Raw genomic sequence first — 21,496 nt, forward strand, 5'->3', positions numbered from 1 at the left:
AGGGGCAGCACAGATCTCTGCTCTCTGTGGCCGGGGACACAACCCGAGGGAACAGCATGAAGCTGTGCCAGGGGAGGGTCAGGCTGGATATCAGGGAAAGGTTCTTCCCCCAGAGGCTGCTGGGGCACTGCCCAGGCTCCCCAGGGAATGGGCACGGCACCAAGGCTGCCAGAGTCCAAGGAGCATTTGAACAATGCTCTCGGGCACATGGTGGCATTGTTGGGGTGTCTGTGCAAGGCCAGGGGTTGTACTCCATGATCCTTGTGGGTCTCTTCCAGCTCAGAATATTCTGTGGTTGTATGGCAGTTACACACAAATGTCACAGAGCCAGGTAATAAAGCCCAGGCACTTTTCCTTTGAGATGCTGCACCAAGGAGAAGAGTACTGCCCAATCTCTTCCTGCCCACCAAGACAATCCGCTGTCTTCTCCATGAATACCATGATTCCTCTTGGAGCACAACAACGGCACAGTCCTATTTACGGAATACATTTCAGTCAAAGCCTGCTTACTTCCCTCTAGCTTTGTGTTTTACCTGATGACTGGCCCATCAGATTTTGAGCTTCTTCGGAGGAATGTAAGGGCAGCTTTTCTCCTGAAGAGCAAAGAAGAAACAGGTTTAATGCTTTTCCCTTCGAGGAGATAAGCAATGTCACTTCATCTAGGAAGCTCAAAATATGATGAACATACTGTCAGAAAAGTAATTTCCAAGCGGTACTTTAAGTACCTCCATCCCCTGTGCTCTATCTGCTTCCCAGGTGACCAGGAAAACGCCGGCCTTGAGGACAAGGCTCGGGCCAGGGCTGGCTGCTGTCCCGTCAGCGCAGCCCCCTGCGGCCGTGACCCCTTCCCACTGCGGGAGCGCCATCCTGCCTGGCTCAGCACCGCTCCCGAGGCAGCAGCCCGGCCGGCCCCGAGCCGCTCCTGCCGGGAAGGCGCGGATGTCCTGCCGGAGGAGCTCGGACGTCCCGTCGGGAAAGCGTGGATGTCCCGCCAGAGTCTGGAGCGGCGCGGGGCAGAGGCTGCTGCCTCCTCCGTGCAGGGAGGGACGATGCTCACGGTTCTGCTGGGAAAGCCCAGGCTGAGAGCTCGCCCTTGAGCACCGTGATGCCCACAACATCCGTCAAACCTCTCCTTAACCTCTCCCCATGGATATTGCCACTTTTTACTCGCCCTGCTCATTTCCATTAAACAACGAGAGTTTAGAAAGAGAGAGAAACTCTACAGGTAAGAGAAGGATATCTTGAAAGGGCGTGGGTACGTACCAGGGAAAGCGGGGGTGGTCTGTCCAAGGGGAGTAAAGGGGGTTTGCTGCATAGCCAACTGGTGGAGCTTGGTCAACTGCTGAGGGGTAGGAGGGACATTAGAGCTAAGAAGGTTATTGTCATAGAGTACAACAAGTCATAGCGAAAAGCAAGAACAAAATTAAAACGGGCCGGGGGGTGGGGTGGGAAGGAAAACAAACTGAAAAACAGAAAAAAGAAAAAAAAAACCAAACTAAAAAAAAAAAACAAACAGGAAGCCATGGTGAGACATGGCAAAAACATTAGCAGAAAGGACTTGGCCTGGGTATAGCGCAATAAAGCCTAAATCTTTGGCAGAAGTGCTTGGTCAGGGTCTGAAGTACAATACCAGCAAGAAGCCCATTCTTAGTCAGTTCAACTTCTCTGCCTCAGTGCAGGGCCAGCTGGTGGGCATCACAGCCAGCACCCAGGAACCCTCTTTGTGCCACCAGAGCCACATTGTCACTGCTTGTCCACCGCTTGTCCCCACAGCACACGTTCTTGTACTGTGCCTCCAATGGGAAGCCACTGGGAGATGGATAAACTGTGTTTCTAAATGCCAGCCCTTTAGAAATATGGGGATTTATGGGCTTCAGTCATGACCAGTAGGTATTTCAGATCCTTGTATCCCTTGTTGTGCTGAGGAGGTTTCACTGTCTACTTATGAAGTTTTATAGAGAGGTGTTTGTTTGGAATACATTTTGTGCTCAGTTTTACTGCTCCAAATTAAAACAACAAACAAACAAACAAAAAACCCAAACAAAATCACCAAACAAACAAAAAACCAAAAAAGACAGGAAAATAAAAGAAAACAAACCAAACTGGGCTGAAGTCTGGCAGTGAGCAGGAGGGAGACTTTTTACCACCTCCCACTTCTATATGTGCTCTGGGAGTTGTCAGCACAGTATCACCCCCCAGATTTAAACTGCTTCTTTTGCCCATCATCCCTTGCAATGGGGAGGCAGGAGTTATAGTTTCAAGGTTTTGGAGGACAACAAGACTCAAACACCTCTTTGCTGCTGCAGCAGGACTGGGGATGGAGAGCAGGGAGGTCTGGCTGGCAGCAGTGAGGGGGAAATGCTGGGAAGAGCTGACCTGGGGGCCTGCACACACTGGGGGAGGCTGAAGGGAAGCAGCAGGAAGGAATTAAACACCTGAAAATCCTTGGACAGGTTACCTATGGGATCCCTGTCCTGCCTAGAGAGGCAAGAGGACACCCAGCCTCCACTGCCTCAGGGGAGAGGTCTCACCACTCCACAAAAAGAGGTGTCTGCACATCTCTCTGCTTATTTTGGCTGTCCTTGGCTTATTTTAGCCAAAGGTGTGATATGATGGGTTCCTGCCACAACACAGCTGTCTCAAAAAAACACTGGGCATGCCACTACTCCTGCAGGAAGCAGGGGCATCAGTATCTGCTGCTTTTTAACTTTAGAGCTATCCTTTTTTCTGGAGCTGCACCCCGTTTCTGGAATTCTTCATGACACCTGATCCTGCTGGCAGGACTCCAGATGAAATCTCTTTGCCCAGTGGGCTCCAGACGTGCCCTGGGAGAGGGGTCCTGCTTTGCCAAGTGGGGGAGACCAAAATCCTTTCCAACACTGACCTAGTAGACCTTCCAGACATAGTTCAGATAGTGCTATTTATGCAACCTCTGCAATTAGAGCAATAAACACGTCTAGGAGAGGAGAAGATGGCTGCATCCAGGTGCCATAGGAAAAGCTACTATGTCCATCTCTTCCAGCTCACCCTCCATGGTCAAGGGAGGGGATTGTCCCCCTCTGCTCTGGTGAGACTGTACCTGATGTACTGCGTCCAGCTCTGGGGTCTCCAGCAATGGAAGGATATGGATCTGTTGGAGCACGTCCAGAGAAGGTCATGGAGATGATCCAAGGGGCTGAGGGGGTCTAACAGAGCTGGAGAAGGACTTTGGGCAAGGCCAAGGGCCCAGAGCTACAGGACAGGGGGGAATGTCTTCACACTGACAGAGGGCAGGGTTAGATGGGATTCTGGGAAGAAATCCTTCCCTGTGAGGGTGCTGAGGCCCTGGCCCAGGGTGCCCAGAGCAGCTGTGGCTGCCCCTGGATCCCTGGAAGTGTCCAAGGCCAGGATGGACATGGCTTGGAGCAGCCTGGGACAGTGGAAGGCGTCTCTGCCCATGGCAGGGGTTTGGAGTGAGATGAGTTTTAAGGTTCCTTCCAACCCAGCCCAACCCAGTCTCTGACTCTATGATCCTGCAGCTTTTTGGATGGCAGGCAGCTACCCATCACATCCCAGCCAGCCAGAAACACCCAGGTAGTGCTGAAGCCCCTTAGGAGCCATAGCTTCCCCTGTCCTGGACTGTGCAGGGGAAGCTATGGCTCATAAGGGTGTCCAGGGGAAGCTATCATAGGATCATAGAGTCAGAGACTGGGCTGGGCTGGGTTGGAAGGAGCCTTAAAACTCATCTCACTCCAGACCCCTGCCATGGGCAGAGACGCCTTCCACTGTCCCAGGCTGCTCCAAGCCCTGTCCATCCTGGCCTTGGACACTTCCAGGGATCCAGGGACAGCCACAGCTGCTCTGGGCACCCTGTGCCAGGTACTCAGCATCCTCACAGGGAAGGATTTCTTCCCAGAATCCCATCTAACCCTGCCCTCTGTCAGTGTAAAGACATTCCCCCCACCCCAGTCCTGTAGCTCTGTAGCTCTGGGGCCCTTATCCAAAGTCCCTCTCCAGCTCTCTTGGACCCCCTTCAGCCCCTTGGAATATCAAGACAGGAGAACACACCAGGCATTCAAAATTCTGCCCACTTTGCAAAAGGCAGCCACTAAACACAGGCACCTAAAACATGTTGAAAATGCCCTAAAAGCACATTCTAGATTGGATTCTGCACTGAACATTATTTAAAATGACCAATCATTGAAAGAACACCCTGAGAATAAGGATGGAGTCAGTAGCCCTGTACCAACAGCTTTATTCAGGAAATTTGCTGGGAGTGGGGCAGAGTGCAGTCAGCAAATGTATTTTAATCCTGACAATCAGAGGAATTTAGGAACAAGGAAAACACTAAGCTGTTGGCACCACTTGCAAAGAAAAACCGGGATAAAGACTGCAGTGATCTACCCTAACTATACAGGTTATTTAGTTGCATTCTGCTTATGAATCAAAAGCAAAGAGCACATAATTAGGAATATTCCTTATCAACCACCACAGCAGGTTGTTCAGAATACACACGTACTGGTGTCACATGGAAAGCCAAAGCCTGGATTCCTCTAATTCCAGTGAAACTATTTCTCCTAGGATGAAAATCCAGCCTACAGCTCCCAAATGTTCCTATACGGGGCAGGCATTTGTGGGATCAAACAGCCTTGCCACCTTCTCAACCATGGAAAAAGTAATTCCATGATTTAGTACCCAATGCACTCACTGGAAAAGGGAACGCTGAGCTGCACCAACCCCTTCCCATGGCTGGGATGACTGGAGAAGGCTTTTCACCCACTGCCACATCCTCAGCCCCACTGCAGACCCCTGCCTCACAACTGGAGGGACCCTCTGCAATAGGACTCAATGGGTATTTTATCCCCTTGGAAACACATTTAGAAAGTTCCTGCCTCTTCGAAGAGCCATGACCACCTCAGAAGCTGAGCTTCACTGCTTTCCTCAAAGAAATCCTTCAGACTGATCTTCTACTTCCCTTAGTAATTTCAGGTGCACACATTCCAGCTGTTGATCCCTATATGTCCCTCCACAAAAGTGCTTCCTGACCCCATACAGGCATGGGAGCCCAGGGGATCCCAGCATCAGCAAGCCTCAGTCAGAGCAGCTCAGAGCAGCTCCTGTCCCTGCACCAAGGAGCCCGAGGTGAAGTGGGGGCTCTCACCATGCTGCCCTGCCACCCACAGCAGTGAGACAGCCACCAAACCCAGGGTGACCACGTTGGTCTGGGGGTCCTCAGCAAGGGGAGGTTCAGCATGAACACCTTCCCCATCCCTCTGGGAGACACGGTGGGGGGTTTGTCCAATTTCCATGTCACCCAAAAGAGCACCCCCTCAAGAAAGGCACATCCCTGCCCAGGCTTCAAGCACAAAACTCCCAGAGTTCTGGCTTCTTCTCACCCCACCAAAGCACTCAGCAGCTAAATATGCCCTTGGCTTATCAACATTTTAAAGACAAGGGGAAAATAGAAGGGAAAGTATTGTTTTTTCTTTTCCTTTTTCTTGTTTTGATCATTTTGAGGCACAAAATGCACAGGTTTCTCTCAGAACAAAGGGATAGCACTGAAAAATGCAAACAATTTAGCATCAGGCCAAGTCCTCAGAAGTAATAAAGTTTAGTGCTAACAGGTTAAAAGGCTACTCGAGGTATTACAGATACTACACATGGCCAGTTACTTTGAAAATACACTATTAATATTATTGGCTAATATTAATATTATGTGAATTGACAGTAGCATGCAGGTGACAGAAAAGGATATAAGAAAAATTAGGGTAAAACTCACATCTGGGTGTGGAATAGCGTATTGTCCCTGAATTGTATAGGCCTGTAAAGGAAAAGCAAAGATGTTACTAGGGCTGGCAGGACATGAGGAGAGAACTCCATCCTCCTGTACCACATTAAATTCCCTGGGGCACCAAATCCTTGGGGCAGGAGGGAGATGTTCCACCTCCCATCCAACCTAGTGCATGCTGAGCTACCTGACTTCAAGGGCTCAGGCTCAGTTTGGCTTTTTCAGAAGGAAAGAAACAGCTCGTTATAGGTGCCAGCATTGCATGGAGCAGGAATATCAGGCTGTAGCTGGTCTTTGCTGTACAATAAATAAGGATCAGTTGCACGGGGGTTGAAAGTGGATGATATTTAGTGCCCCTCTCATAACCAGAACTATCTGTGTAGCAGGTGCACACTGACATCACTGCCCAAGCGTGATCCAAAAAAGCAAGCCAGCTCCGTGAGCCTCTCCGTATCTCCAGGTGCACAAGTCCCAGTGGATGCTTTACATCCACCCAGTATATTCCAGTGCTCTGCTGGGGCATTGGAAAGGCATGGAGGTGAGGGCTGCCTGCACTGTGATGCCTTTCACCAGCTGCAATTGATAAATCCATGCAAGTATCTGCCAGGCAAATGGGTTTGTGTCTTTTTCCCATCCTTTGTAGCAATTCTTTCTCTTTTTGTTTGTAAATAACTCCAAAATAAGCACCAATGTAGGTGAAGAGCCAGACACTAGAGAGCTCAATATTTAGGACTTAACCAGCTAGCAAAATGTATCTCACTTGTTGACACATTATTCAGATGATTCTGAAAGAAATGGCAAAAGAGATGGAGAACACTTTGAAAAGGGAGAGTAAAGATTGCCAAGAAAAATGAAAGGTAAAAACCTTGGAACTGCCTGAAAATTTGCTGCATTGTTTGCAAAGAGCAAAGTGCTTTGTGCGAAGGAAACCCCCAAAATCATGCAGGAGGAAAAGGGAAAATGGCTGTCTCAGTGCCCACCAGCATCCCAGCACAATGGGGACACGACAGAGGCTGAAGAGTTGCCCATCCTGGTGGTTTAATTTGGCCATTGTTTTTTGATTAGAAAAACTGAGTCAAAAAAGGTAATCAAGGGCAGGAAGGTGTCTTGGACAGATGCAACTCAAGTCTGACCTTTGAGGTCTGGTCCCTTTGGCAGCTGTCGTTGGCTGCTACATCACTCAGCCTGCTGAGCTCCTGGAGGCTCATCCCACCCCAAACACTTGTCACCACTCTCACCAGCTGTCTTCAGCCCACCCACCCCAGGCCACCCCCGGGCAGAGTCAAAGGGCTCCCAACATTGGGAAGAGCTCTCACTTCAGAGACAATTGCTTCTTCCCATGATGTTACTTCTGTCCAAGAAACCAACCATTCACAGCAGGAGAATTGCTGCCTCTATCTCACTCTCCCTTTTGAATAGACCAGGCAGCTGGACTCGAAGTTCTTTTCCAGGATGGCTACTCGGATGGAGTGACACACTCCTGATCCCAATGATTGACTAAATCAGCCTGAAATAGCCTGTGCTCGGGGCTTTGCTCCTGTTCTTAGTTTGTCCTTCTATTTATTATGGTTGGAAAGAAATTAAGTAACTTGTGTGGAGCTGCTCTGGGTGGCATAAACTGTGGTTTTGTGGTGCTGGAGCTCTTGGGAAGGTGCATCCCCTGCTGGATGTTATGCACCTCAGCAGGGTGGCATCTACAGGCAAGCCCTCAGTCATCAGGTGAGGTGAGGAGATAAGGTGGAGAAAGCAACAGTGCAAGTTCCCTCTTTAGAAACAGCCGTGTATTCAATTGCTCTTGTTTCTGCTAATTTTTGTTTTCAGAATAACCTCCAGCTCACCTGCGTGATGGTTATCCCACAGAGGAAAAACCACTCCAAAGCTCCCTGCCGGAAATAGCACGTGATGTCTGCAAGACTGCAATGTCACTGGGGGTGACACAGTGTAGGCTCTGCTGGCAGGGGGAAGGAGTACCCCAAACCAGCTGAGCACCAGGGAGGGAGACACGGCTCTTCCATGGTGGCTGCCCTGAGCAGAGGAGTAGCTGTGACAAACCCTTCCTACCTTGGATCAATGACAGCTACATAAAGGTATTTTTAATTGAGCTGGAGGTGCCAGAGGGCAGTGACGGCCTCTTGTTCAACAATGCTTTTCTTATCCTCTCCTTCTCAACCACTGAGAAATACTGAACTTGGGTCTAGTGAAGTAAATTCCAGCCTTTCCTTTGTGTGCCACCCTGACATGGAGGTGACACCCTGTCTCCCCAGGATGGCTCTTCCCTTCTGCTCATTGTCCAGCATCCACCACAGGAGCTAAGCCAAGAGCTTTCAGTCCAGCTGCCGTGGCACACAATGGATGGGATGGCATCATGCAAATCAGAAGGCAAGAAACCTGAGTGCACTAACGGGCAGCGGCTGGTGCTGCAGTAAAAGGCTCAGGTTGGCAGTGGAGGCTGCAAGCGGGTCGGCTCTTACCTGACCACCTGCAAAAATGACAGGGGTGGAGGCGGGCTTTGGGCGGTAGGGAATGGTGGCACCTTTTGGTGGGGACTAGGAAAAGGGATAAGGAGAGGGAGAGAGAACATTAGAACAGCTTTCCTGAAATGGTGGCAAAAAGAGTGTTAGAAAGCACTTAATGGAGCACGGCCCCCGGAGCCGCCACAACAACACCCACACCAGGCAACACCACAACATTTCTGGACAGGAGCACGGGAGAAAGAGAGGTTTCATGGGCAACAAGGACAAGCTGGGGCATGGGAGATCCCCTGCCAAGGCACAGGCCCCTAAATGGCCTCCTGGACCTTCACTGCCTCCCTCAGCTTTGCTCTGCTCTGCGCAAACCACATTGCCTGCTCTAGGCTCCAAAAGCCCTCCTCAGAATGCCCTGAGGAGAGCCTCAAGCAGCAAGATGGGGAGGTACAGCCCATCTGAGCAACCCAGCACCATGCTCAAGCTCTTTGGCTGCCCTCATCTTCCTCACCACTGGAACAGGGTCACCTTCAGCCCTTGGTGTGGTCCATCGCCATCTGAGCTGCGATGTGGGTGCTGTGAGGCACCTGTGGTCCTGTCAGCTGAGAGGTGTCCCTGCACATTGGCAGGGGGCTAGAATTAGATGGCCTTGAAGGTGCCTTCCAACCCACACATTCTGTGATGGTCCCTTCCAACCCATGATTCTGTGGTCTTGCTGCTCTCTGTTGGGTCCCTGGGTAGGTCTGAGCAGAAGTGCAGTGAATCAGTCACTGGTGTGATGTGTTCTCCCTACTGGTTTTCTCCTGAACAACTTACAGGCTATAGGAAACATGGAGGTTTCTAGGGATCAGGAGAGATTTCAGCTCTCCTCCTGCTCTCTAGCCACATTTAAACAACTCAGTGACTGCTATATAAGGACAGGCAATAGAAATTATTCTACCTCATGGAAGTTGTTTTTTTCTTCTCTACATTCTTTGGATATCTACTTGTAGGCAAGCAGCATTATCTAAATCCTGCTGCTAAGAACCTGTCTGTGGGAAAGCTGATCAAAGTACATCTCCAACATCCCAAACCCACTCATTCTTTTATTGCATTACAAATCTTGGAGGGGACGAGCTGGGATTATCTGTTTAAGACTGAAAGGTGATATGGAATACCTCTGTGAGCTGTTAAAGCCAGTGCACTTTCCAGATTTCAGACTGCAAGAAGACTTGTGGGTTTTTCTCTTTCCCATGCCTGAGCTGTACAGAGGAGCAGCACATCTTGCTTTGTGAGAAAAACTTTTTAATACACCTGGCAAGCATCACATCAGGCTCATCTCTGCTGCAGTCTGTGACCTGGAGTCATCAGATGCTGCAGTCTGTGACCTGATCATCCAAAATTCCTCTGGCAGCAGTGCAGCTGCCTGAGCATCACAGCCAGCAGGGATGGGTAATGTGGCTCTTGTCTATCCCTCCTGAGATGTGCTGCTGCCAAGCTGAAGATGCTTCCATCTGGCTTTGCATCACCTTCACCAAGCCCTGCCATCCCCATCTGAAGCTTTTCCAGTGGGAAATGTGCTCCTTCCTGAAAGGGCTGCGCAGCTAGGCAGAGGGCCTTACATCAGTCCTGCTTTGTCTCTCCCTGGGATGCACCAGGAGTGGAATGAGTCACCATCCTGTGTCCCAGGGACTTTCCTCCTGGAGCTCCTACCACCTGAGGCGGCAGGTGTGGATGTGAGGCATGTGGCTGAGGTCATCTCCAGCAACTGGTACACCAGCATTTCTCCATGGCAGAGATCTTCCACCTTTGCTTGCCAGCATTTATCCCAGAAAAGGGCACCCTGGACATATATCCATGTGCCCTACAGTCCCTGCTCTCCACCAGCCTTCCTCACTACCATTCCCACTGTGCCTCACTGGAACACAGCCTTGTGCTCCCAGTTCCATCTCTCCCAGTGCAGGGGATGCTCTAGCCTCCTCCTCCTGGTTGTGGTCCTTGTGAGGCAGAGACCAGGTTCTTGGAGCACTGGCTGTTGCCCCTATATCCTTCTCACGGCACCCTGAGCGCTGCTGGGACGCCAGGCCAGGCTGTCCCAGCTTGCTGGCACCCCTCTGCCCTGAAGCCACCCTCTGCTCTGACACAAACCACCTCCTTTGGGGCACCCAACCAGACAGGCTTCCAGTGTGGGACTCTAGGAACTAAAGACAATGGTGGGGAAACGACGTGGGGTGTATATCCAGCAGAGGTACCGGGAAATGAGAGTGGTCCGACAATGCGTGGTGAAGGGGACGAGAGAGACACACTCCACAGCTCCCAGCACTTGTAGTGGGGCAAGCTGTGATTTTTTTTCCGTATGTACTTTACCCCCTTTGTTACAGACTATACCTCCAGCATCACCACACAGATCTGTTTGACACACTGGATAATTGCGTCGGGTGTCCCCGAGATTGTCACTGCCCGCTCCGTGGAGTTGGGCAGCATGTCCCCCGCCACTTGGACCTGAGCACCTGTGGACTGGAGACAGAAAAAGAAAGGAAGGAGAAATCCCACAGCTGAACGCCTTCACTCAGAGCCAGCTCCAGCTCCAACACCATGCACCTCCCGAGGGCCCGGCATGTGGCACCCTGTGCCTACATCAGCCGCGCCATCCTGGGAAGCAACATGATGCTTGATGCAGCACAGGGATCCCCTTTTCCAAGGGAGCTCCCCCTTGGCCGCAGATCAGCTCTGAGGAGCTGCACTGGGGTGCAATAATGAAACGGAATCTGCCTTACCTCTCGGATTTCCTTGATCTTGGAGCCCCCCTTGCCGATGAGGGAGCCGCACTGACTTGCCGGCACCACCAGCCGCAGTGTCACCGGAGGTTTGCTGGTAGCAGTGCTGTTGCTCATGGAGTTGGTTATGTCCTTGGGAAGGAAAAGTGCAGCACGTCAGCCCTTGGTACCTGACCAGAGCAACCTCCAGTGTCCAGGTGGCACATCTATACATGTTGTAGTCAGGTGACTAAAGTGTTCCCTCTTGAGCACTTCCAGGGATGGTGACCATCACCGCCCAGAGCAGCCTGTTCCCAGGCCTGACCAACCTTCCAGTGAAGAAATCTTCCCTAATATCCAACCCAAAACTGAGGTCATTTCCTCTGATCCAGTCACCTGTTACCTGGGAGAAAAGACCAACCCCTAAAAGGCTACACTCTCCTTCCAAGCAGTTGTAGAGGGTGAGAAGGTCCCCCCTGAGCCTCTTTTTCTCCAGGCTGAGTGCCCCAGCTCCCTGAGCTGCTCCCCATCAGACTTGTGCTCCAGTTGCACCCTAGTTAGAGATGTGTGAAACGTTCTGTGGTGAGGCCATGTCCCAGGTAGGCAAATCCAACCAGGCACTGCTCTCCCCAATCATGGCCTGGCTCACATTTCTTACCTCCTCAAATTTGTAGGCGATCATGGCAAAAGCCTTGAAGATGGCATCAGTGGGGCCAGTGATGGTCACAATCCGCTCAGGGCAGTTCCCCTCTGAGATGTTGATCCTTGCCCCGCTCTGGAAAGAGAAGAGGAGTCCTAGAATAGCCACAGCCAAGCAATCAGGTTGGGTCCTCTCTCAGCCTGACACCTGTGCCAGCCTCATAGCATTCCAGCTAACCTTCCAAACTCCTACCCCTCCTCTGCAGTGATTTCAGCCCTGCCTTATCCCAACCCTTCGAAAGCATTTCCAATGTTTTATTGCAAAGCAAACCCATGGCATTGAGGTAAGACCAGCTCATGGGGTCATTGCCTGTGAAGAGTTTTACTCACTGTCCTGACAAATCCCTGGGAGCTGCAGGTACAAAGATCTTGGACAAACTCAAAGCATCTTACAAGTGACTTAATTTCAACGTTTCATTAAATACTTGACTCTGGAAAATGTGACAGGAGTTTGAGTGTGAAGGGAAAAAACTGGTCCAAGGAACTCTGGGAACAGCTGGCTTGCTTGTCCTGACCTTGGGAATTACTGCACGTATTACACAGGGCAATGTGCAGCTATGATCACTCTGCACTCCTTTCCTCCTATAAATCATCCACAGAGCAGGCTGCTCACCTCCTCACGCATCTTCTTCACGGTCTCTCCTTTCTGAAACAAGAGGGAAAACCAAGCCATTACTGAAAATTCACAACTTCTACCTTTAAAACAATCCAACCAAAAACGCATCTCCCTAATACATGCCAATGTGTAGCCAAAAACATGTGAACTGTGATGCCTAGTCCTGCATCCCCACATGATGGTCAGCTGAAGAGCTGAGCATGTAAATCATCAAATATATACATACAAATTCACAACTGTGAATCTTCCCAGAGTTGGACATGCTGATGGAAAAATAAGGCACAAGCCTACAGGGAAAACGTGTTCATGCTGCAAATCTTTGCCACTATAAACCTTTCTTTTAAAATCACCCCAAAAAAAAACCCCAAATCCTGTATAGCCAGGACTTTCCAAAACACTGTGGAAACACCAGAGCAACTCAGGAAGCTTTTATGCACATGGTAAATGAAGTCCTCTGGCCTCAGAGACAGGGGTTATAGAATTACTTAAAATAGAATTCAAATCTATCTGTGTGACATTTTTAGTATCTCTTAATGAAGTTATTTGATGAAAACACCAGAGCAACATGACTGTAAACTCCCAGTCATGAGCCAGTGAAGCAGCTGGAAACAGTTTGGTGATGGGTGAGGTTTTTAGGGGAAAATTGTCTTTTGACCCCTTTGTGGGTCTCTCCTCATTTCTGGCTCACAAATGCAGCAACTAGGTCAGGCACCCAACACTTTCCAGGACATCACAGGGAAGAGGCGACTATGGCATCTGCCACACCACAGGTGCAGGAACAGCATCAAAGGTACATTAAAAAGCATCCTTACCTTCCCAATGATGCTTCCAACTTCCTACACAGAGAAAAAGCCAAAACCAGAGGAACTGCCATTAGAAAACATGATGAGAATCCAACCCAACCCCATAATGAAGTGAAGACCTGGTGGACATTGTCCCCAGCAGAGGGACAAGGTTGAGGGGCAGGAAGGAGAGGGAGCAGGAGTACCATGCCACCCTCCCCACCGGCAGGAGAGCTATTCCCGGGGCTGGGACAGCTGGACAGAGCTGTGTGTGGGGCTGGGCAGGTGGGAGAGGGACCTGTGAGGACACTTCCTCTGTGGGAACCCCTTACCTTGCCATGCATCAGCAGCCGGATGGTGAGGGTGACGTTGAGGCCGCCTTCAGAGACCTTGGACTCCATTTCCTACCAGGGGACGGGAGACGTGCGTTAGCTGGGAGAGCAGCCCCGGCACAGGCAGCACCTTGGCAGGATCACCTGGGGACACAGTGGGGAAGGCTTGCTCTCAGAACAAGTTCCTCGGGGTGGGACAGACCCCACAGAAGGTAAAAAACAACTCTGGACCAGGGCATCAGAGGAGCAGCCTGGCCAAGGGCCAGCGGCTGCAGCGGGGCTTTAAAGCACCCACAGCACCTATTTAGCAAATCAAAGTTCACCATTTCCAGCACAAAGAAAACCACAAGGCACTTTTTCAGTGGTCAGGAATTGTCTGTCTGACTCCAGGAGCACTGAATGGAAAGGACAGAACTGGCATCCTGGTTGCCACACATCCTGATCTAAGAGCTCCCCAGCTGGGCAGACTGTGGACCACATCACTTCCAGTCACTCATGTCACACATATGTAAGGAAACCGTAAGGAAATCGTGCTGTTTTCCTTTTCCATTCTCTCTCTTTCCTCCTCTGCCCTCTAGAGGGTCGCTGATGTTTTGAAGTCAATGGGGGGAAATAAATAAAAACCGCAGAATGGCAACAAATGCTTCATTTTTCACTCCTGATGCCTCTTTAGGAGCATCTCTGCATGAGGACGTGGCATATGAAATGTCCCTGCAGCCCATTGCATGGGCTGAGCACTCCTGTCCCAGAGGGAGGTGCCAGCATCCTTCTACGTGCAATGCTGAAGGATGCAGAGCAATTCTCCCTCACATTATTTAATCCCTCAGTCTGTATCAGATGGGAGTTTTTTTCATCCTGCTCACAAGCATCTGGCATTTCCCTTTGCTCAGACAGGGACTTATGTGAGCAAAAAAAACAGGAGATAAAAAAGTTCTCAAGTACTGCTTTAATGCAAGTCAGGATGAATAAACAGCAGCAATGCACAGACCACGGCTGGGATATGGGTTTGATGCAAAACCTCTTCCTAGAGGTTGTTATGAAACCCAAAATGGATAAACTCACGTGGTTTGCAGGGGGATAGAACTCCCTAAAGCTAAAGGATGCTGGCTCACTGGGAATGAGGCTGCTTATGATCTACATGCAAACATGGGGCTTGAGCCTGCTGCATGTTACAAATGAAAGAAAATATGGAATCCTCACAAGAAGGATAAGAAATGAAATGTGCTGAACACCAAAACAGGTTCATCGGCACAGGTTGCCCAGAGAGGCTGTGGGCTCCAGCCAGGTTGGACAGGGCTTGGAGCAACCTGGGACAGTGGAAGTTCAAAGATGAGCTTTAAGGTCCTTTCCAACAGAAACCATCTGGTTCTACATCAAGCCAAAAGGTGCTTTGAAGGGTGGGGAGAAGGAGAATATTTCTGAGGAAAAAAGGCGAGGACATTGGAGACTAAAATGACAGGAATGGGCTGAGACACTGTAACAGAACAGGCAAGATCAGGAATTTTCAAGACTGAGCCTACTGTAAGGTGTACAATGAAGGAAAAGAGTAACTAGCTGTGTTGGTTAACCCCAGGCTGACTCCTGCATGGGAGGCAGTACCAAAAAGGGTCAATAAGCTGATAGGTGGAGGTCGGCATTTCTGGCGCTCACAATGTGCCAGGAGACAAACTCCTGCACTGGAGACATCACAGAATCATAAAATGGTTTGGGTTGGAAGGGAACTTAAGATATTCCATTCCACTCCCCTGCCATGGGCAGGGACTCCCTCTACTATCCCAGGCTGCTCCAAAGAGCAGCCAGGAGTCCAACCTGGCCTTGGACACTTCCAGGAATACAGGTTCTCTGGGCACCCTGTGCCAGGGCCTCCCCACCCTCACAGGGAAGAATTTCTTCCTAAAATCTCATCTAATCCTCCCTTCTTTTGGTCTAAAGCGATTCCCCCATGTCCTGTGGCAGGGAGGGTGTTTGCCATCCTCAGCTCCACATCCCTTGCAGGAGGAACCCTGCATCAGGCTGTTACGTAAATGCTTCCAATTGATTGAAAAAGTGGGTCATGTGTTAGGCAAATGCTCCTGGCTTTAAGATTTATCAGCATTATTAAATTAAACACGCTTCATGCTCCAGTGAGCAGGAAAGCTATATTGGCCTTTTCTTAATCATACTAGTGAAAGGTAAGTGTTTTATAGGGGGCCCATGAGCTCAATGGAAGGCATGGCAACAATAGATCCAAAGCATTTACTCTGGGCACAGGCCTCCCCCAACAGCCCTCATTCTTCATGGACAAAGAGCTGGGAAAAATTATCCCCCAGAATGCCATTTTGAGCATTTTAGAGCATTCCCTGCCTGGAGAGAGAACAATCTCAGCCCCTTCCTCTTCACCATCGTGTTCTGCCTTGTCCACCACAGCTTTGAAATGGCTCCTTTGTCCACTCACTTGAAAGCCCTGAGGACACCATTACATGCAGCCCAATGCACAGAGTAGACACTGAGCCCTGCTCCAGCCCAGTGCGAAGCAGGTACAGCCCCACAGAGGTCAAAGACATGGAATTAGGACACAGAAGTGTAAAGCTAGGCCCCAAAAGGGAAGTTGCACAGTGAGTCAAGCCAGGCTGTGCCAACCATCACACCTGGGCAACCACAGGTGGAGGACTGGAGCATCCTCCTGCCATGCATGGGGAGCAGCCAAAAGTTTTTGCACCACAGCAAGGGGAGATCTGTCCCAAAGCTGGACAATGCCCTTCCAAAGGATGATCCCATTCCACAAGAAATAGGCCTGTTAATTGCAGCTGCCTTTGTAAACGTGCCTGAAGGAGACATCACCAGTTCTCAGAGCAATCTGGTTCTTCCTTGGTTCAAATATATTACATTCTGGGAAATTTCCTTAATCTATCAGGAATCCCCTATGCCTGAAAAAGCAACTCAGGAATCAGCAATCAAGGAATTGGAAGGAAATGAAAGCCCAGAACAGCAGGAAGACTCCTTTTCCCCAGATGCAAACGTACGCAACTCCAATTTTTCTCTTTTCCCATTTTTTAGAGGTTGGAACAATTGCCTCAGTTGGCACTCTTGAGTTTATGCTTGCTGATAACTCACAAATACCAACAGATCCCTACAATTTGAGCAATTCCCTTCCAATTAGGGGAACTCTGAACACTGTGTATTGAATTAATTTAATAACACGATCATCTCCCATACAGGGCACATGAAGCAGAACAGGGGGAGGGAAATGGAGCTCTGGGCTGGATGTTGCTCTCCAGCCTAGCTTCCATACAGGAGCTGGGAAAGCAGATGTTGGGAATCATGCCTCTGATATCCTATCAGGGATGCTATCCCTGATGGCAGGAGGCTCAGCTGAGCTTGGGCAGAGCCCAAATCCCTGCAGGGGCTGGGGGACATTGTTAACTCTGTGCTTGCTGAAGCCAGCCCTTGTCCTCCTCTTCCACCTCCTCTTCATTCCTAGGGCTCGCTAGGTGCACAAGCCCCATGCAGACAAACTTTGCTTCCTAGAATTGTTTTTAGGGGCTATAGCAGTATTTTGTTCAAGCTGTCCAAAAACAAGCAGAGAGGACAAGTCTGTGCAACGATGCCCCACTGGCATAACTCCCCTCCTCCCTGAAATGTTTGGGTGGAAAGTTCACAGGCACCATCAATCCAATGCAAAGGAGAAAGTCTCCATCACCCCCCCACACCCATCACAGGGCCTCCAGAAAATCCCACTTTCTTGTAGGGGTATCACAGAATCACAAAATGGTTTGGGTTGGAAGGGACCTTGGACACTTCCAGGGATGGGGCAGCCACAGCTTCTCCTGGTCAGTGCAGGCTGGTAAAATCCAACACCTCAGATCCCTGCTGACCACGAGCCCTTGATGATGTGTGCAGGTAAAGAGCGGGGTGGGCAAGGCCTTGGTCTGTGCAATCCCTGCTGTGCCACCTTCCCGAAGGACCACACCCAAAACCCCTTGGCATCCTCCAGCACACTGCAATATCCCGCAGTCAGGATTTCAAATAGGGGTGGCAGAATTTAGTGTTGGGAATTAACATCTGGGACAGAACGTCCAACACTCAAGACAGCATTTTCCTCTGTGAGGGAGGAAATGTTTAAATACCTCTGACTTCTCCATATTGTCTTTACAAAACTCAGACCAGGGTTTTCTGACCTTTGGCAGATGATGGGTGTGTTAAAAGCAGAGAAAAGCCAGAGAGGCCAGGAAAGAGGATGTTTTTCTGACATTTTAGGCTTTCTAGCCTGTTTTCTCAAGGAGAGCCGCCTGTCCATCTGCGTAAGCAGGAGCTTTCTCCCCACTCATCTCCCGCTGACTTGATCTTGCCATTACGACCTAATCCAGCAATTTCCAGCGTGATGTTTTAGTGGCTGGGAAGCTCGGCAATGCAGCCAGCTCGGGATTATGACGACAGTGCAGTCTGGCCAGGTCAAGACAGGGCTGAAAGGAGGAAAAACCTTAAACCACGTGTAAATTCATCAGCTACCAACGAGCTTCAGCTGTTGGGAGTTGAAGCTGTGAGAGGGCAGTAGCACCATCTACACGAAAGACACCAAAAGCCATTTGGGAACAAAGCTGCAGTTCCAGCTGCTGCCATTTTCCATAGCTGTAGTCATTTTGACTGACCTTTCCTCCTCTCCACTCTCCAGCTTTGTGGGAATATTTTACCAAAAAAGATGCCCTGTGCCCTCCTAGTACGTCAGCCAGAGGATATCCATGCCTCTCCCCTGCCTGTGATCATTAAAAGCAGCACAGAAGACTAATGTCCTGCTCTGGCCCTCACAGCAGGCATCTCTGGAGGCTTCTTTCTCAGTTGCCTGCTCCCATTTCCCTGCTCCCCTCCAGCTGAGATCACAGCCTGACAGAATAATTTGCGTTGGAAAAGACTTCTATGAACACTGAGTCCAACTGTTTCCCCAGCACTGTCAAAGTAAACCCTGTCCCCAGGTGCCACATCCATGTGCCTTTTTAGCAGTTCCTGGGATGGGGACTCCACCACTGCCCTAGACAGCCTGTGCCTGACTACCCTTTCCATGAAGAAATCTTTCCTAATATCCAATCTAAACCTCCTGGGGCACATCCTGAAGCCATTTCCTCTTGTTCTGCGTTGATACATTGACGAAGAGCTCCAGTGCAGTCACGCTGCAGTGGGCACAGCCACATCACAGCCAAACACCCACCCTCCCCTCCAGGAAATTCCCAGCTGATTTCCTGGTTTTCTCCTTTATCTGGTGAACCCCACTTAAGGGCTCAGGCATTAGCCTCCACCAAAGCGAGCTCAGTCCAGGGAGAACGACTAGTTTTGTTGTGATGGCAAAAGAACAGTGGCAATCTTTTGTGTCAAGATCACTGGATGAAACTGTAGCCTTTCCCTGACAACCTCCCCAGGATGATGGTCTGGAACACCATTTTCCCCACTGCAAAAGGACAGCAGGATGAGAGTACCTGTCTCTGTGCCCTGATGCATTTGTGGGTTTGTATTAATTGGAGGTTTAGAGGAAAATCAGGTACCCGAGAGATGTATCTGCACAGATCTGCAGGACGCAGAATTCTCATTCACTCACACAAGCTGCTGCAGTGTTGCAAGCAGAGGTCAGACACGGATGAGTGAGGGAAATGCAATGTAGTAGCAGCAGGATGTTAGATGTCCTTAGGAAAAATAGAAAACCTTGTTTGGGCGCTTTTCAGGGCTTTTTGATTTTAAGACCCTGAGCAAAACCAGTGGCTTGAACCTGTTTAACCACCATCTCAACAAGGTTATTAGAATTATTAAGAGTTATTCAAAGAATAATGGGTCCTCATTTTATTTGTTTAATTAAAGGTGATTTTGGAAGGTTGGGGGGAGAAGGGAGGGGATGGGAACATTGTGCTATAATTCAGCCACTTCCAAATCACTCTCTCAGTTACTTCTGGAACAACTTGCCAATGAAAACAGTATTTTCAGTGAATGTCACACTGCGTAAGTGCATCAGAAACTTCCCCCTATGAGATGATGAAAGCCAATGCTCATTGCAGCTGGGTGCACCACAATACAGTGACCAGAAGCACCGGCAGATGTCTGTGAGCCTTTGGCAAGACCATGAGTGCCAAGGAAATAACATTCCCTGGGATAAGGAACATCAGCTCTTCCTCCTTTGGCCTACCAGCAGATTAAAGGATAGATAAAAGGAATTACAGTTTTTTCCTGAAATACCAGCTGTCCCTCCAAGCCCAAGCCACTATTTAGGAGAGGCTGGGAGCATCCATTGGAGCTTCTGATGGTCCAGTGAATATCAAGCACTGGCTGGGTCTTGGCTGATGCCGGGTGACCCAGCGGGCTGAGGGAGGCAGAGCCAGCAGCACCGCGCTGCCCCCGCAGCCTGGACCCTGCCGCAGGGCCCGGCACTGCGGAGTGGGGCGGGTTCTGCTGCAGAAGCTGAGCCAGGGGCCAGGATCCCAAACGTCCAACGTCATCGCCTGGCACTGCAGAGACCAGGAAAGTGACTGCTTCAGTGCCACACTCTGCGTCCACATCCCTGACTGCCACGCCAGTGGGACTTGGGAAGCGCCACAAGCAGCGCTGCAGAGGGCAGGACCGAGCCTGCTGGAGAGTGGAGCAACTGTGGGGTGTGCAGGGAGCTGGGGTGAGTGAAACCACCAGAAAATGGCTGCGAAATGCTCTAAAACCCCCCAAAATATTGATCAGGGACACTCCTGTTAAAAAGCCAGGTGACAACCCAGGTGGGAGAAGCTCTTGGTGAGCAGAGCAAGAAGCCAAAATGAGCTTGGAAATGTGAAGAAAATAACATAGAATTTTGCAACTTAACCGTGTGTAATTAAGTGCACAGGAACAGAGGAAATACTCCCTATCCACCTGAACGTGGCTGGGAGTGACAAGCTGACTTGGAAGATCATGAGAACTAAACCAGGAACGGTGAATTGGTTCTTCAAAGGAGATCCAGGCAGCACAGAGCAACCCCAGACCCCTGGGGTCAGCAAACACAGACCCACGGGGGAAGGACTGGAGGAACCAAGGCTCTGCAGCACAGGAGGGCAGAGAGACACAGGGCCTTGAGCAAGGGGCTTAAGCTGCACTGAAGAAGATCCAGGAAAAGAGCCTCTCCACAGCCACGCCATGCTGTCAGTTATCCTTCTTTAAATCTTCCGAACATTCACGTGTTGGCAAATAAAGCTCATCTCTGTTAAACAACCACACTAAGAACCTTGACGCCAAGCCAAATGCACCCGATTCAGGGTTTTTTCCTCCCAGCCAAAGGCCAAGGAACAGAAGCCAGGAGGTGCCACCTTCCAGCAGGAGATGCCTCCACAGATGCCCCAGGGACGCTCTGCCAAGGTTGTGCATCAGCCCCAAAGGACCCGTATCTTGCCCCAGAGGAGCTAGCGCAGTTGCAAACACATCCCAAGGGATGAGACAGTCAAATATCAACCACCTAAGTGCCAGATTTTAGATGTCATTTCTCAGGGGAATCCAAAGGACTCCCCAAAAAGGATGCCCATGGCCACAGACCCATGCTGGATGCTCACAAAGGAGAGACCACAGGGAGGTGTATGGATCTCCAGAGACAAGCACCTTGCTCTCCAGCATTTTGGAAATGAGAGACACAGCACTGCAAAAAGCTCCAGGCACATTCTCAACATCCTTGCAGCTGGGGGACAGCTCAGAGGAGAACCCCTCCATGGACCCAGGAAAGCAGAAAGTGCCCATCTTCCAGGGCATCCTCCAAAACAGATAAGGATGCAGCCAGGAGCATCTCTCCACATTGCTCAGCAGGAGTCATCCTATAACCCCCCTCATTCACCTCCTCCTCCAGAGAGCCTGCCGACTACCCTGGCTTTAATCCCACAGGCAGCAGCATCCCAATAATTTCCTCCATTTTCAATCTACTTCCCTCCATTTTCAATCCACTGATATGGGGGCAGTCCACAAATCCCTTCATCCTGAGAGTGAAGCAATCTACTGCTTCATCTCATCCCATCTCCATTTCTCTAATCCCTGGAAACAGAGATGAGATCTGGAGCACATGGGCTGCCCCGGAGCAGTCTGTCCAGGTGCTGCTGGACAGAAACATGGGGGATTGGGGCTATTCTCATGAATGCC

At 50.2% G+C, this 21,496-nt stretch overlaps 1 protein-coding gene across 34 annotated transcripts in view; it reads right to left on the reverse strand.

Annotated features, from left to right (window-relative positions):
• PCBP3 (poly(rC) binding protein 3) overlaps nt 1-21,496 on the reverse strand; it is a 56,370-nt gene that overhangs the window by 14,346 nt on the left and 20,528 nt on the right. For 10 of the 34 annotated variants that reach the window (XM_072931947.1, XM_030277005.4, XM_041717388.2 and 7 more), the window contains 10 exons: nt 13,397-13,468; nt 13,095-13,118; nt 12,280-12,312; nt 11,626-11,742; nt 10,989-11,120; nt 10,600-10,728; nt 8,170-8,313; nt 5,759-5,800; nt 1,264-1,342; nt 534-593 (listed from right to left, as the gene is read on the reverse strand). In XM_072931947.1, the coding sequence (XP_072788048.1) occupies nt 534-593; nt 1,264-1,342; nt 5,759-5,800; nt 8,170-8,313; nt 10,600-10,728; nt 10,989-11,120; nt 11,626-11,742; nt 12,280-12,312; nt 13,095-13,118; nt 13,397-13,468 (832 nt within the window). Of the gene's footprint in view, nt 1-533; nt 594-1,263; nt 1,343-5,758; nt 5,801-8,169; nt 8,314-10,599; nt 10,729-10,988; nt 11,121-11,625; nt 11,743-12,279; nt 12,313-13,094; nt 13,119-13,396; nt 13,541-21,496 lie in introns of all 34 variants that reach the window. The other 24 variants (XM_072931935.1, XM_072931933.1, XM_072931934.1 and 21 more) reach the window with 13 other exon arrangements.

Source organism: Taeniopygia guttata, chromosome 7, assembly GCF_048771995.1.
Source record: "Taeniopygia guttata chromosome 7, bTaeGut7.mat, whole genome shotgun sequence".
In the NCBI taxonomy this organism is placed as follows: Eukaryota; Metazoa; Chordata; class Aves; order Passeriformes; family Estrildidae; genus Taeniopygia; species Taeniopygia guttata.